Here is a 17,669-nt window from a genome sequence, read left to right on the forward strand (position 1 = left end):
TTGAAAACAACTATGAACACTAGGAGGGACTTTACCACTGAAATTCTTATTCACCTGCATTTTCCAATCCAGGTCTCTGTGTGAACTATGCACACACACACAGAGTCTGCATGAAGTAGGGGTTAAGATTGGCAGACTCTAATCTGGTTACAGACTATAACCAGATTTACATAAAAATCTTAAATTTGTTTTTAAAGTGGTAGATTAAAAAAATACAAATGATCAAACAAGTGCCTGTACCTTTAAGAAATAGATGCCTTCAGTGGCTGTTGCTAAGATCCCACAATAGTTCCACCATCATTCTAGACTTGGGTTCTGTCAGTAAAAGGCAGCAGAAGAGGCTAGGGACCTTTCCAGGGCTCTTGGCCTTGGAGGGGGGGACTTATCAGGGCCAGGGCCAGTAATACCCACAGCAGCTTTCTACCACCTGATTTACCTGAGTAATCCAGGCCCAACTATTCACTATTCACTATACTTTTACAGTAGCTACTCCATTATTTGTTTGTTTGTTTATTAGATTTTTACCCTACCACTCTCAGAGAAGCTGGGACGTGGTGGATCACAACATAGTAAAAACATTAAAAACCCATAAAAAATCTAACAGGTAATAACAGCAAAAAAACAGCAAAAAATAGCAAGATGGCAGTCACACAATCCCTCATTAGGCCCTTTTTCCCCTCATTGCATCTCTTTCCAACTATGTCAGTTAGATGTAGATCAGGTGTAAACTGGGGGTGATGGTAAGCCCCCTCCCGGGGGAATCCCAATTATACAAGGATGGGGAAGGATTTACTCTTATTCATCCCAGCCTCAACCAAACGCCTGCTGGAAGAGCTCCATCTGCAGGCCCTGTGGAACCCAGAGAGATCCGAAAGGGCCCTTTGCTCTTCCGGGAGCTCATTCCACCAGGTAGGGGCCAGGACCAAAAAAGCTCTGGCCCTAGAGGCCAGGCATGTTTCCCAGGGACCCATGACCCTCGACAGATTCATACTGCAGAGCGAAGTGCCATGCAGGGGGCATAAGGAGACAAGCGGTCCCACAGACAGGAAGGACCCAGACCACATATAGCTTTAAAGGTCAAACCCAATACCTTGACCTTGATTTGGAAGCAGACTGGTAACCAATGCAGCTGTCTCAGCAACAGCTGGATCTGGGCCCTCTAAGATGACCTGATGAGGATCCGGTGCATGTGTGACTAGAGCTTCTGGCTAGGATCTAGAAATGCTCAGGGAAATGCCAATGCCACTTTGGGATCAGGGGCAAATTTCCTCCAGGCCAGACTGGCCATGGATTCGGGGGGGGGGGGTTGGAGGGGGGCATCTTCTGGGCATGGAATTGTGGTCACTGCAGTGGGCAAGTTGTTGTGAATTTCCCGTATTCTGCAGGAGGTTGGACTAGATGATCAGTAGGTCCCTTCCAACTCTATGATTCTATGATTCAGGTTCAAATCTCCAGCCTGATGTGAAAGATCACTTAGATCTTTTCCATACCAGGAATCCAGCCCATCCCAGTGTCCATCGAGTCATAGGGCTAATTAACTTCTACTTAATCTGTAGACTGGGGACACATTGAAGAAGGGAGACTTTTCTTCAAATGTGGGGGACTCCCCGGTTTGGGGGCAAAACTGAAAACCTGAAAAAGTGGGATGTTAAATCCCCCATCCCCAACAGAATAGCATTGTTTGCATATGTGCAGACAATAAACCTCTATTAAGCCAGGCAGGTGGGTGGGAGAGAAGAATTCTCCGAAGAATGAATAATATGTAATGGTTTGTCCAAGATTCAGAATATGGGAGTATGAAATAGTCTTACAAAACTATCAGAAGCAACACATTTTGGCTACTAATTGTTTTTACTGAGTCCACTGAATTCATTCTTATATCTTTTGTCATATTCTAAAAATACAAATATGAAATAAAAATACCTGAAGATGAGGCAGGTTGAGAGAAACTTTTCAGCATGCAAGAGTGATGGAAATTTCTGAATGGCTGAAACAAGGAACATTTTTAAAAACTCTTCATATCTAATGACAAAAATGTAGTCAAAATGGCTACGGCTATGAGTTTCTTCTGAACATCTATCTACTACTTCCCTCTACAAAAGATTTCTTAATAGACCATATCATTAGTCTGACATTTTGGGAACATAAAGATCAGTAAAATGGCTGCCCATATTATGTTATTTGTAATATTAATATTAAAATGTACAAGTTTAGGAGATCAGGGCCTTAACGGAACTAGAACAATTCTGCAGGGCTTTTCTGCCAAACATTTGGTTGAGGTCGACCAGAACTAACATCTTTCACTAGGCCCCTGAGCCTCCCTTCCATGAAATTATTGTCCTAAACTGACCAATCATGAGTCTATCTGTATGCTGTGGTTATGAATTTACAGTTCACACTATTATTGTTCTAATGTTATTTATGGTTACCAACTTTCTCTGTATTGTTCTTGTTCCTATGTTTCACGTGAACCACCCTGAGCCTTAGGGGAGGGCAGTATATAAATGTAATAGATAAATAAAAAAATATTTCAAAAAAATTTGTTTAAAAAAAAATTAGCTTACTGGACCCTCTGTTTCTTCTTTCCTTCACATGACTGTTCACTCTAGACCAATTTCTATCGGTAAGAGCTATCTATTCAGGTATGATGGAATAATATAAAAGGCCTTAAGAACCCACTAACCCAGGGGTACCCAATCTTTTTGAGCTGGACTGTGTGTGTGTGTGGAGGGGGGTATCAACTACAAAATGGGTGCCAAGGGAAGTGAAGTAAACCACAAAATGATGTCACAGGAGGCAGAGCTAACCACTAAACATCAGGGAAAGAAATTATGCATAACTCTAACAATAAAACTTCAACATTTTAGGCAGCAAGTTGGCTTAACAGCATGCCTTTTAAAACAAACTGATTTTAAAATATTTATTTGTAAACCCATCTCACCTTCAGACACAAAGTAAATATCCTTGTGCTGTGGTGGAACTGTTACTGAAGTAATGTTTTGAAAATCTCAGCCAATCAGATCTCCAGTGGACTGTCAGAAGCCCTGGTGTGCAAAAGCCCCAAATGCTTTCTAAAAACACTTGATGGGTTCCAGAAAAGGCGTTGGTGAGTGCCATAGGGTCCATGGGCACCACATTAGTGACCCAACTCTAATCCGAGATTCTTGACTCAGGAAAGCAGGAAGATAAAACACCAGCTAGAGAGCGATTCTGAAGACGGTGTGGCTTTCCTCATCCCACTGGTGCCAACGCTAGGCTATGAAAGTCTTAGAGATTTGGGGACAAAGCCTGGGAAGGGTGAAGTCTGGGGACCAAGCAGGACCCCAGCAGGCTATAATGCTGTAGAAGCCACCCTCCAACACAGCCATTTTCTCCAGGGGAATTTATCTCTGTATCCAGCTGTAAGTCCAGGAGATCTCCAAACCCTACTTGCAGCAGACAATTCTATTTGCCCCTGTCACTACCACTGTTGCCAAGGGTGACCTTGCACAGTGTGGTCCTGGTACAGGGAAACATGGAGTTCAAAGATCCTACATAGCTGAAGTTTTATCTTGTAGCTTTGGCAGCATTTCCTGACACTAACCTGCTATTACCATCACATGCAACATTAATGAAAGGTTTAATTAATGTCGGATTCCAACATTAATAGGGTTGGGACCCTGCAATAAAGTTAATGCCAATTTAGAATGTGGAGGGCATGGGCATCTATGCATTTTATCCTACATTGTACAGCAAACAGGCTTTTACCTCAGGTTCCACTTCTTTCTTCAGGTTTTTTTCTACTCTCAGACCATGAACTGCAGTCCCTTAAAAAAAAGGGGGGGGGGGTAATTTCCTTTGTTTTTTATCATCTGTACATTCTTCATATAACATAAAGTAACACAGTTACACGAGGAAAGAACCCTGATTCATAGACCACAATCAACAAAAGAAAAGGAAAGACATGATCCAAACTGAATAATTTGTCATCCCTGTTTGCTTGTTTGTCCTTTTTGCTGTGTCCGGTTCTCTTTGTTTTCACAATGTCAGCATTTTTTGATAACGACAGAAAGAGATTACATATATATTGCTGTTTCCCCAGCTTCTCTCATTTTTCTGCCATCAACTGGAAGCTTTACAGCAGAAATCTAGAGAAATTGGCTTTAGTTGGTGCACCAAAAACAATAATTTAGGCCACTAGCACTAAACCTGTAGCCAGTAGCTTGGATGTCAGGCATTCTCCACTACTCCGTGACTGAAATTGGAACCTGCTGCATGCAAAGCATGCATTTTACCACTGTGCTATTGTTTATTTATTATATTTATTTACTATTAAATTTACATCTCATTGCTCACTTACATCTCAGGGTGGCTAACAGCATTGCTAAAACTATAGGTTTCCCTTTTGAAATCAGGGAGCATGGCTTATATTTTTGTTAGGGAAGCCAGCTCTGGATTGGCAAACACGTGGAGAATTTGAAAGGTGGGACTTCTTTGAGGTTTAATGCTACAGAGTCCACCATCTAAAGCAGACATTTTCTTCAGGTGAGCTAATCTTGGTCACTTGGAGATCAGTTGTAATAGCAGGCAAACTCCAGACACCACCTAGAGTAGCAGTTCTCAACCTTACCTCCTCCATGACTCCAACTCATCAGTGGCTGGTGCGGCAGCAGTGGCAGCGTGCATGCGCACAGGTGGCATGCGTGTGCATGGGTAGTGTGTGTGGGTGCGCGCGCATGTGCCAGCCACCGCCTCCGCCCACTGCCTCCACCCATCGCTGCCACCACCTGCCTCCACCCGCCGCCACCATGGCAAGCAACCTGGCGACCCTGGAGAAGGGGCCAAGTGACCCCAAAAGGGGTGGCGACCCCAAGGTTGAGAACCACTGACCTAGAGGTTGGCAACCCTAACTTTAGCTAATCTTAAATCTAGCCTCAGCTGGTTTGGGATACAATCCAATGAGATGCATGTTTGATTTGTATTTTCAAATTTGCTTATACATTTGAAAGGCTGCCTTACTAATATCATAAGCATTTTATCAGTAAATTAGAAAACAAGAAGGCAAGTTCCAATAGATACCTGTGGATTTTCAACAACACTACCAATAGAAAATATGTATTGTCTTGGGATTCTATCTGCTTGAAATTGACTTGTTTCAAGTGGTAGCCTGGTTGAGCTGCAGTAAAACAGTCAGGCCCATTCCGCACAAGTTTAATGTAGCAGGAGTGTGGCAAATTGTAAACGCTACTAATTTGCAGTTATGCACGATGTCGCACACAATCTGCCACACTCCTGAAACCAATCCGCAAAAAGCGATTCGTTGTAGCGCTTAAAGGGGAATCCAGAAAAGTGGATTCACCCTCTGAAAAGCACTATACTCTTGCAAGCAATCTGCAACACTAGCGAAAAAGACCTGTGCATTAACATTGTTGCAGTTCCAGCCAAGTCCCTCCCTCTGGCTCTCTCCTCTGAATTTCTGGCAAAGCGATCGCCATTTTTTTCTCTCAGAGCGAGCGGAGAGTAACAATCCAGCGAGCCTTCATTCACCCAGCGAGGCTTCTCCGGCTGCAGTCCCTCCACAGAGCTGCTTTAAAGCTCCCCTTGAGTCACCAAGCACAACACAGCCCCGTTTGCAAGTTCCCTTTATTTTCAGCTGAAAATCGCGCCCGTGCACGGGGGGATTTTTTTTCACTCGGGAGAGCGTGGCGACGATGAATCGGCAGCTCACACGCCAGCTGCCACCTAGATGGGTCTCTACATTAGGAGGAAACAAGGAATCAAGGAATCAAGGCATATTCGTTGCAACGTGTGTGTTTCTTTTTTTAAAAAAACTGTTCTTAAAGGGAAAGGGGCTTTCCGGAGCATGATAACATCCGCCCATTGGCTGTTTGTTTGATTGACGGCCAAGGGCGGGACAAAGCATGGAAAAAATCGCTTCCTTTTCTAGCAATTTTTGGCGAGACCGGAAACCTGTGGGAAATTATTGAAATGCTACTGAATTCCACTACAAAGGCAGGTATGCATTACGCCGAATTCCACTATTTTAAATTCCGTTATTTCTTTCTGCAAGCTATCTGCCACATTGATCCTTGTGCGGAATGGGCCTCAGATTCTAATCCAGTTACACCTTTGAGACCAAAAAGAATTTAGAGGGGAGTATGAGCTTTCAAGTGTCAGAACTCCCTTTGTCAGATACATTTGACTTGTATTCCAAAAATGTTACAATATTATTGTCTTGAACATGTCCATGCTTTACTGTAATTAAAGCAAAAGCCTTTACAGAAATACAGCACAAAACACTTTAAGCGCATCTACGGACTGAAACAGGATGACTGTCCTGGCTTCTCCCCAGGGACATCAGCAGTTCTATAAAGGGAAATGCTAAGGATCTTTAACAAACAAGGATTCCTTGAGGGAAAGCTATGACCATTAAAGTAATGTAAATTGATAATATACATAGGGGTGCCAGCTCTTCCTGTCCATTGGCAGGAAAGGGGGGGGGTAGGGTTGAAAGATCCTGGTTGAGAAATTCCTGGAGATTTGGGGATGGAGCCTGGGAACCTCAATAGGGTACAAGGCCATAGAGTCCACCCACCATATCACCCATTTTCTCCAGAGGAATTTATGTCTATGCTCTGGAGATGAGCTATAATTCTAAGGGATCTCCAGGTCTCACCTGAAGGCTGGCATCCCTAAAGGTATAAAGCCTCACAGCTGTACAACTCAAGTTGCATAAGTGGTTCAAGCTGAACACTTTCATACACATTGAATAATGTACTTTTAGTCTACTTTCAATGCACTTTAGTGATTGCAAGTAGATTTTTCTATTTCACACAGTCAAACCCAGTTGCAAAGTCATTGGAAGTGGACTGAAAGTGCATTATTCAGCATGTATGAAAGTCAAATCTCTTCTTTAATTATGGAGGTAGCTCATGATAGCAATAAGACTCTTTGGTGTGTAAGGTGCTATGTTATATTAATTTTCTACATTCCCTGGCCAACAATCCAAAGCCCTGATGGGACTGAGTACCTGCCAACAACCTAGACCACCTTCATATCCATCTGTATAACATATCTGCTTTCTTCTCATAAAAACATCTGCCCTCTGGCTCCCACCACCTGTATTCTCAATTTCTGGTTCCTGAAATAGTCCAAAGATCTTGCTTCCTCTCCTGCCATCAGCCACAATGCTGCAGACTGCCCTACCAGTCCTTTGCAAGGATCACAACCTGTTGCTCCCTGATCTCAAGGATTCTGGGTTTTGCCTTATCTGTTCAAGTCAATCACTTGAGCTTCTACCACAAGGCTACAATTCAGGACATCTCTGAGAAGACCTTACCTATCAAAACAGGCAGCCAAAGGGCTGGCAGCAGCTTCTTCATGCCTTGGTCCATTATTAACGAATGCTCCAGGAAAGTGGTTAGTTTGGAATACAGTGGTGACCTGTGTCTGTGTGGTCATGAAACTGCCATCTCTTTTATACCTTAGCAAGCAGATAACTCAGCTGTCATAAATTTTATTGGCCTCCTCACCTTTGAAAAGGCTGGGAAATGATAAAATATTAACAAAAAGAGATGTCTTATGTACTCTACACACCATTAATTCCTGAGGGAAGAGGGAAGAGAAGAATAATTTGCCCTTTAGATGTAGGAAGGGCCTGCTTTGTGAGTTCCCATTTTTATTCACTGGCATCATGAAAATCCCTTTTCTGTGACCATCCAATTTAACAATCTGCTACATCAATCAACTCCCACCAGTCATCTGCATTCATAAACATCTGCATCATCACACAAAATTCTTTTAAATAGTACATAATCAAATACTGAAACAAAGGCAAAAGCTATAAAGCATTTAGTGGACTTACAGTTGATCCTCTTGCAAATCTTATATTGCTTATCATTGTTTGTTTATTTGTTCATCATTTTATATTCTACCCCTCTTGGAATTGCTGTCTTGGGGCTGTGGGCAACAAATTGAACCCACATCACAGTAAAACAGTATAATTAGATTAACAATAAATCCTTATCAGTTAACCATATAAAACCCAAACTGATTGCTCACCTACTGCCTCATTGGCCCTCCCAGGGGGGTGTGGCATCAATAAAAACCACTCTGCCCATGAGGGCCAATCAGGTCAAATTACACTCTGCCTATGAGGGCCAATCAGGTCAAATTGTGTGCTGACACCTCAATCCCTATCTGATTGGCCTTTCCTAGGGGTGTTCTGCTAATAGGGAGAGAGCACTCTGCCAATGGGGGTCAATCAGTTCAAAATGAATTTTGCCAATGAGGACTAATCAGTTCAAATTGCACCCTGCCAATGAATGCCAATTAGCTCAAACTGCATGCAGACAATTTACTCCCTATCTGATTGGCCCCTTGGGATTATTCCCCCAATAAGAGAAGGGTCTCAGCCAGAAATGGCCCATCCTGGTAATTTAGTCCCAATCCGGAGGGAGCTCTACAAAGAAAGGCTAATAAGGAAACAGATCTCCACCTCTCACTTCCTGCCAGTTTCAGAAGTCTGCTGAGTGAAAGAGGAGCCAGCCTCAGAGCATATCCTGCTGCCAGTCAGTTGTACTGGCCTCCTGGCCTCTTTCAGCTCAGCAGGGGGGGAAGCAAGCTGCCACCTGGTACAACCCCAGCAGGGGGGAGGCTGTGGGAGGCCCAGGAACAGGCCTCTTCTGGCCTTCTGGGACCTAGGGCAACCAGGAAAAATCTCTGCCCGGGGAATGTTTAGTCATGAGTAAGGCATGTGAGGTTTGCAATTTTCATTCTCAAAAGGGAGGAATGCTTTAGAGGTAGCCATCACAGGCAATTGCAGCAGGGAAAATAATGCTGATGTAGATGGGACTGGGAAGATGTGAACTTTCCCTTTCCATATGAGTATCACCTTGGTCTTGTGCTGTCTTTTGAAGGCCATAACAAAAATGTTGGTGAATCCACCAACTAGTGCTTTAAAATGGAGGATGTAGGTGGCCAGTTACTGTTATTCACACTGTGTGAATAGCAACTGAATTTCAAGGGGATTGATTGGCTGTTTTGGCAAAGAATGATCATTGGCTGTATTTGGATGTGTGACACAGTTTACTAATGTAACAGAATTAATTTTTGCTATATATTCCCATGGTCATGTAAGGAGTTCTTAGTCTGACGAAGAGTGCTTGCACTCGAATGCTCACGCCCTGAATAAATCATTGTTGGTCTTAAAGATGCTACTGGACTCTGGTTCTCTTGGACCAATCAGTATCCCTTAACCTGACTTACCTCCCAGAGTTCTTGTGGGAGGAGAGGAGACTGGTGTATGTTGAAGAAGGTCAGGATAAAAGGAACTAAATAACTAATAAATATTAAACAGATAACAACAGATAACATCTGAATCAACTTAGACAATTCAGGTGTTGCATGCAAGCCACAATGAAAACAAACTCCACTTTCATGACTGTGTTGTCGGTTCTTCAAATGTTAACACAAGGTGCCACTGAAGATTCTCTCTCGCATATGTTGCAATGTAAGAAACCTACAAGCATTCCTAATATGCTTGCAGATTATGTTTTTGGTGTTTCCTTTAACAGGATCTTGAATGTTCTTTAGGGCTGGTCTCTTAAAAAGGGGTGGTTAGTTTTGTACTTTAGGCAGCTCAAGCAATATAATTTACCCCATTTCTTGCACCAGTCCCTCATTGGCCACAGTGATGCAATACTTTGCCTTGAGTGGGATTGGGAGAATCAATATATTCAATGAAAATGGAGACAGAGAGGGAGAAGTTGGAGCTTTTCTATGCTTAACTGGCTATCCCTGCTGTGCACTCCTTCAGATATAACAAAAGGCTTTAAGTGCATTTTATAACAAGTTCCCCTGGATAATTCACTGTGCATTTTCATTTTCTATGTGCGCTTTCCTACAAACTGGAGTCTTAAAGTGCTTCACAAAGCTAAACAATATGTAGCCAAGGGAAAGCAGAATGGAGCGTGCAGCAGAGGAGAGGAAAATGGGCTTTGGGGGAATGTTAAGAGTGAGACAGAGAATCAATGAAGTTGCAGGGAGGTGAAAGGGTGAGCTATGTGACAAACAGTAACGTTAGAGTAGATATTGTTGAAAGGCAATTTGCAAAGAATATTGAACTGTTCTGATTCTAGATCTGAGTAAACCACTTGCAAATTATTTTGAATAGGAAAATCCTGTAAGGGGGGGAGATGGGAAATATACTCCCTACCCCTACCCTGTGCTTGGACCTAATGATGTGATCACCATATCTGTTTCTGTCCAACTCACTGGGACTGGATCCAGGGCTGCTAAAAGCTACCATCTGAGGAGGCAAGTAAATCAAATCTCTATCCTAACTTTAGAAAGAGATTCTATTCCCTGGAAGCTGAATCCTGGCTAGTTGCAGCTCTCTCTTCCCATTCTACTCCCATCCCGTTGCATCCTGGCTTCTTCCCTCCTGCTGTTGCCTCCTCAAGAGGAGAAGTGAAAAAAGATGGCATGAGAGCAAAGACAGATTAGGCAATGGATACCCTGGAAATAATACCCAGAGTGGCCCAGTCCATATTCCTGATCTGATTGAAGGTACTGATTTTTTGTAGATCAAAGGGTATAGGCATGGGTAGTTCTTTGAGGAGGAATCTTAAACAGGTATCCTTGGAAATAAATCCCATCTTATTCAACGGGGCTTATCCTCAGTTTTTCGTTTTCTTTGCATATGAGCTTTTAAAAAAATCAGATAATATTAATTAACTACAAGGTGTCATAGCTCCATAACATGCGCTTTAATGGGAATTAAAATTACTTTTCTTTCTTACTAACATTTTTCCATGCGTATAGCCATAACTGCAGACTGAGAATTCACTTCATACATCTGAGGGTGTGTCCTACCAAAAGTATACAGCTTGTGGTAACGGTCAAGCTTCAATAATTCTAAACAGCCAAGAAAGCAAGAAATGGGGCTTCTAGAGAGGAATATATTTTTAGAAATGCCATAAAAGCACATGTGTGGGAGACATAGCACAAGCTTCTTTTCACCGTAGATGCCTGCCCAAACAGTTGGAAGAGAATTAGACCATGTTCCCTCAAGCTTCGATCTCTATCTACACTGGCTGCCTCCCCAGCTTGAGGATGAATTAATTCCCCTCATAGAAACATAGAGCTAGAAGGGATCATCTAGTCCACAGCTATCTTCGCCTCTTCCCCAGTGAACCCTGCTATATGCCTAGTGGTAACCTTGCCGTTTAAACTTTCAGCAGACGTTGATAAGGATTAAAAAATTGAGTCTGAAACAAGTGAGCCAAACCTCACACAATGTTAGGGTTTCCAACTCTGGGTTGTGAAATTCCTGGAGATTTGAGGGTGTAGCCTGGGAAGGGGGGGGGGGTCCTCAGCAGGATATAAGGCCATGCTGTCCACCCTCCAAAGCAGCCATTTTCTCCAGAGCAGAGTTAATTCTATAAGATCGGCAGACCCCACCTGGAGGTTGCCAGCTCTATTCCAGGAGAGTGCTAAGCTGTTGTCTTACCTTAATTGGGATATGATGTTATTTCCATGGCTGGCTCATGTTTTTGACCTTTGACAGTACCAAGGGCTCCCTGCAGCTCTTTTCGCCAGCCTCAAAATGTTCCTTACTAGCTGATAAACAGTAACAACATATTCCTCTTCACACCCACCTGAAGTCTATATCCTTTCCACCACAGCATCAACAAGGACAAATGAAAGACATGAACTGGCAAGAATACGGTGGAGATGGTATAATAACTGCTCAGTCACTTCCTGTTCTTTTAATTCTGGGGGCATCACAAACAAACAAACAGCATGATAGAGTAGTGATGAGTTGGTGATAAAGGAGATGATTACCACCTTCTAATTTATCATGCATTTATTGGAAATCGGCTTCAATTCCATACCGGAGACCAAGATCTGATCTCTGTTTCTTCTCTGTACAAATAAAAGTAGCTTGCTTGGCTAGATTTTGCTATGCAATCTTTTACCGACAATGGAATACAGGGGAAATGGTTTACAGTGTGCTTTTCAGATATGCTAAGGAATTATGTTTTGACTAAAACTAAGGGTCACTTTAATTTTTATTTCCAATAGCTTAGCACTATTTGGTGCCGGTGGTAGAGGGTTGTTTAGAAGTATGCTCTGTTTAATATAAGCTTGAAGGATAAGTGCCGACCTGGTAACCCTGCCATGGCTGAGGTAGCCTAGAGACTCTGGGGGAGGACCAGAGTGCACCTGGGAATGTATTATAGCATTGGCCCAGGGATTCAGCCAGCCCTCTGAGCCAACCCTATGAGGCAGATGTATACAATTCTATGTAACCCTTGGTTCTTTGCACAGGCTTTCATAGGCATGAGTCCAACTTTGAGTAGTAGTTAAGAGTGGTGTCTTCTAATCTGGAGGTTTGATTCCCTACTCTCCACATGCAGCCAGCTGGGTGACCTTGGGTTAGTCACAGTCCTGACAGAACTATTCTCATAGAGCAGTCCTGTCAGAGCTCTCTCAGTCCCATCTACCTCACAAATCGCAGTTGTCACTATGCTGCTAATTCCTAAATAAACCTTTGTTTATGGAATTCAAGATGGGTCAGCCATCATATCTGACAGCAAGCAGGAAGGTGTGGCCAGCAAGGCTACCCGGCAGGTGGGCTGGCTGGTGAGCAAGATGGTGCCTGGAGGGCAGCTGAGTAGAGGAATGTACCATGCTACCATTCTCTGCCTGCAGGGGCAGGCACTGACAACCTTCTACACACAGTGGGCAGGGCCTGGGTCTCTCCCTCCTGTACTCCTATGTGGAACCTAGGGTTTGTGTCCTGGCTGTGACACCCTAGATATGCCTCTCAGTGCATTCTAGGGAAATAACAGCCTGTCATTTCTCCAAAAATCACTTTCCTGAAAGCACCTTCTTTTGGGAGGACATAACTTGGACCCCATACATCCAATCCTCACCAAACCTGGAGGGAAGGTAGAATAGAGTCAGTTAGAGATATTTTGTGAGTTTAGTGTCTCTAGCTTGCATAGAATCGATTCTATACACTCCTAAACCTGCTGAACCTCTGCCAAAATGACTGCTGACAGTGTACAGAATGGATGCTGTGTAGCAAGAGATATTAAAGTTGTAGGGGACTTCCCCCAGATGCTCCTCTACATGCCCTCCAAGTTGTTGCTTTGAAGTTCTGTAAGTATTTTTATTGAGCAAGACAGTCTATCTGGGAATGTATACTCACACGAACCAGCATGAACCTCTATAAACAACATATTTCACTCTGAAAGTTCATGCAAGGTGCCCTGCCAAGAACTTGACTGTGAACCACAAAAAGCGCTAAATTTGTGACAATTTTTTTCTTCATGGTTTGGTTTGTGCCCATCCCAAGGAGCAATGAGATGGAGAAAACCTAGAAGGTTCTACCTTCATTTGCTGGTGGATAAGACCACATCTCCATGGCTAAAGTGAATTTATTTTCTGCTTTCGGAGTTTACCTTTAAAACCTATTCCTGCAAATTTGTGTAATAGCAAAACTTCCAAGCAATTGAAAAATAGTGCTCTGAAATGATTATTTCTGCAGCTGCAGTTGTTCCAGCAAAATGTGGTCACATTTTGTAAGAGGAAAACTGCAAAAACAGCTACATAAACAAGCAATAAGAACAGCAATTGCTGGCTGTGAAGCACCCTTAGCCAGACCCAGGAAGGCAAGGAAGGAGAAACTACTATTCCAGTTAGAAGCTAGCCAAATCTGCAGTCTTGTGTGGCTAGAAGGATAGCTGCATTTAGATTTCATAAGAGCTTAAGCAGGAGAGTTTGAGCCCTGCTAGAATACTAATTCCTTTGTTTTACCCTCAAAACCTGGATCAATACCTTGCTCCCCCCACCTGCATAGGCAGAGAGCTGATTTATGCTTCCCCAAGGAGACTCAAGGATCCAATTGGATTCTGGAATACTCTGTGGGATCTGTTGCCTCTTGGTGACTCAGTTGATGTTCTAGTGGAAGACTGGCATGGTCTTTCTGAAGCCATCAATGAGATAGTTCCCCAAAATCGTCTCTGTTCCCACCTTAAGTCAGCTCCATAATATACACCAGAACTGCACAAACAGGAACAGGAACTGAGACAACTAGAGTGAATTTGGCAGAAAACGCATAGCAAGGCCACAAGTTTATGAAAGCTTATGAGATGGCAACAAAAGCCACCAAAAAGGGCTTTTTTGTAGCTGCTGTTGCCTCTGCTGGCTGACAAGTCACTCACTGATATCCTTAACTAAAGGACTGTCTGAAATTGCTCAATTGAATACTAGCTGTGAGGCTCTCTTAAGCTACTTTGTGGAGAAAATCTTGTTGCTCTGTCACAACTTATCAACCAAGCTTGATACAGATAGCAAACTGGAGCCCCCTTGGTTATCTTAAGGTCTGCTTCAGTCCAATCTCCCCAACCAATGTTTGACAGGGCTCTGACAACAGTCTGGTTATTGACCCATGTCCCTCATGGTTGATGAAAACTGGAGGTGAGGAGACCCAGACCCCTCTCTGAGGGATCATCAACCAATTCCTGAACATTAGGACCTTCCTAAGAGCCAGTTTGGTGTAGTGGTTAGGAGTGCGGACTTCTAATCTGGCATGCCGGGTTCGATTCTGCACTCCCCCACATGCAACCAGCTGGGTGACCTTGGGCTCGCCATGACACTGATAAAACTGTTCTGACCGAGCAGTGATATCAGGGCTCTCTCAGCCTCACCCACCCCACAGGGTGTCTGTTGTGGGGAGAGGAATGGGAAGGTGACTGTAAGCCGCTTTGAGCCTCCTTCGGGTAGGGAAAAGCGGCATATAAGAACCAACTTTTCTTCTTCTGGAGAAACTGAAGGGGGGTGGGGATAGGCCATTTCTGTAAAAAAAACAAAAAGCCAAAAACAGGGCTGGACAATCTGGCCTTGTCAATTACAGCCCCATGTCATCTCTTCCATTTCTGGACAAGGTGAGTGAGCAAGTCATTTCAGGACAGCTACAGAGCTTCCAGGAAGAGACATCAGCTTTCTAATCTGGCTTCTGTCCTGCCCATGGAGTACAGACAGCTCTGGACACTCTCACAGAGGCAGTTGGATCTAGGTGGGTCTGTGCTGCTACTCTTGCTAGAATTGACAGCAGCATTCAACATGGTGATCCATGGGCTACTAGCCCAATGCCTAGCCAATGTAGGGATTTGAGGTCTAGCCTTAAAATGGCTACAGTCTTTTCTCTGAGGTCGGGGACGGAGGGTGGCATTAGGGAGACAACATCCCAGTTGATAGCCCTGATCTGCAGAGTCCCACAGGGAGCTATTATCTCCCAATGTTATTTAACATCTACATGGGCCTGCAAGATGAAACTCTTCCTCCAGACCTATGGTTGATACGAGGAAATTAAGACTTTTTTCTCCCCCCTCTCCATTTGTTTGATTGTTCTGCTGATTGGTCTCTGCTGATTGGCTGGTTTCCAGCCGGAGCAGCCCCTTCTGGTGGTTTTATTGCAGCGCTTCCCCCTTAAGCATTAATATCAGAAGTAAAGATAAGCTGTTTATTTCTTCATGGGGGAAAGAGAAATGCTCCCCAGGGGCGTCCTCTTTCTGGTATTTTTTAATGGGTCTTTTTATCTCATGCAGGAGTTTTATTTAATTTTTTATTTTTGAAAATCATGTCTTTAAAGTGTTCAAAAGCTAAATAAATAAATAAAAACTCCTGTGTGGGGAAAACAGGCCCATAGCCAGCTTTGAACTCATGAAGCTATAGCTTTAAGGCATGGGGTTTGCTTAGTGAACTATCTTGGCTATGTTGGAGCTAGCTGCTTGTGGTCCTATTCAAAACATTCAATGACTTTTTGCAAGTGTCTCCCCCCCCCCAAGACTGGGAGAAGGGACAGCAGCTGAAGACAACCACAGGTTCATCTTTAACTACGTCTGATAGGAGTGATTAATACATTACTTAAGGGGCCAAGAAAAGCAGAAAAATACTTCCACAATACAGAAGTTTAGACACAATCAGCCAGTTAGGAGAAACCTCAGCACAACGTTGTGCTTGAGGCGCAGCTGAAGTGGGAAGGGTAAAGCCAAACAAAGCAGCCCATCTGTACTCAGAATAGAGTGCCATAGGCTTGCATTTTTCTGATGAAGCGGGGGAAATCCACTCTCGGATATGCCAAGGAATGTTTGACTCCAGGGTCAATGCTCATCTGTGCAGATGAGGGGGAAAATACCAATTGGAAATCAGTATCAAGTGCAGAAGGCTTTTGTTTATCTGAACCTAACAAGCTTTAAAAGCCCAGTGCAGATAAGCCCCTGGTATCTCTGCAGGACATGACAGTGCAAAAAAGAATGGGCCAGGGTCTTATTCCAGGAATATGAAGAGGTGGCCTTCACAAGCTCATGTTATGTCTTTGATGGACCCAAGAGAAGTTAGGGAGCAACATTCAAGCCACAGAGCAGCAGGCAGATAGACCCATGATTTAGTCCCTTTTGTAGTCTCCTGGGACCCAGCCCATTACATGGACATGAGCTGCTGATACCCCAGGAACAAGATGGACATCTTCAGCCCTGGTGGAATACTGAGATACAGAACTGACCCAATTGTAGCTTTTGTAGCAGAGTGAGGTTGACAGTGGCCTGAGGAAACAAGAATGTCTTTTACAGCAAGGTTCCATGTAACTTTGAGAGTTAATTGAAGGACAAGGGTAGCTTTGTCTTTCCCTGCATGGGTTTTTCTGGTATCACCAGAGAATGTGGTTGGAGCTTACTGGCAACTGAAAAACTGTGTTCAATATAATACAATGTTTGCTTGTTTACAGCTATGTCCCTTGTGTGTGTACATGTGGTTGGGTGGAAATACAGCTACAACCTGCTGAGCAGGGAAGGCTTATTAAACCAGTGCATTGTGACTCCATGTGCCAGGCTGAGGGGGAGACTTGCCTTGGTCAGACCTTGACCTTCTTAGTTAACTATCAGATTTAGCTCTGCAGTGGGTTGGTAAATTCTCTGATTTCCACCTTTCTGTAGATAGTATGAGGATTTATCTCCCAAATCCTGTTTGCCTAGTAGAACATCATGAGATTTGTAATTCTAAAGATTATTGTGTTTGGGTACTAGACCTGTACTCTGAAAATTAAAAGGCACAGGTAAAAATGTAAACTGGTAGTTAATCAGGTAATTAGTTACAAGGAAGAGAGGCATTTTCAGAGATATAAAATTTTGATATATATGTAATTATTAAAATTTGTATATATTTTAACAAGCTGTGAAACACCTCGAGCCCCAAATGAGGGGAAGGCGATCAAAAAATTCAATAATAACAACAACAACAACACATAAAGATTATAGTCCTAGCCTAACCATGTTAACTCAGAAGCAACTGTCACAATTCCAGATTGTGGGATTGACACATACACATTTTCTTAAATGTTGAGGAAACATCCATTTTTAATGTTAATATTGTAGGATTAGGGATTTGTATTGGGCGGTGGAAAGTGCCATCAAGTTGCAGCCAATTTAAGGCAACTCTGTGAGGTTTTCAAGGCTTTCAAGATGAAGAGGTTCGCCATTGGCTGCCTCTGTATAGTGACTACAGACTTCCTTTGTGGCCTGTCATCTCTGCTTAGCTCCCGAGATCTGATGGGTAGCCTTGGATGGAGGCCTCCTAGATTTTGAGGCCTTAGACTTCAGCCAACTTAACCTATGGTAAAT

The 17,669-nt window shown here is 43.3% G+C and overlaps 1 protein-coding gene across 1 annotated transcript in view; it reads right to left on the reverse strand.

Moving 5' to 3' along the window:
• Positions 1-7,475, reverse strand: part of PLB1 (phospholipase B1) — a 175,495-nt gene extending 168,020 nt beyond the window's left edge. The window contains exons 1-3 of the mRNA XM_077341488.1: positions 7,319-7,475; positions 3,748-3,806; positions 1,924-1,987 (exon numbers count right to left, since the gene is read on the reverse strand). Coding sequence (XP_077197603.1) covers positions 1,924-1,987; positions 3,748-3,806; positions 7,319-7,373 — 178 coding nt within the window. The 5' untranslated portion in view covers positions 7,374-7,475. The remainder of the gene's footprint in view (positions 1-1,923; positions 1,988-3,747; positions 3,807-7,318) is intronic.
• Between the last annotated feature and the right edge of the window lie 10,194 nt (positions 7,476-17,669).

The sequence above is a fragment of the Paroedura picta genome, chromosome 1 (genome assembly GCF_049243985.1).
Source record: "Paroedura picta isolate Pp20150507F chromosome 1, Ppicta_v3.0, whole genome shotgun sequence".
NCBI lineage: Eukaryota > Metazoa > Chordata > Lepidosauria > Squamata > Gekkonidae > Paroedura > Paroedura picta.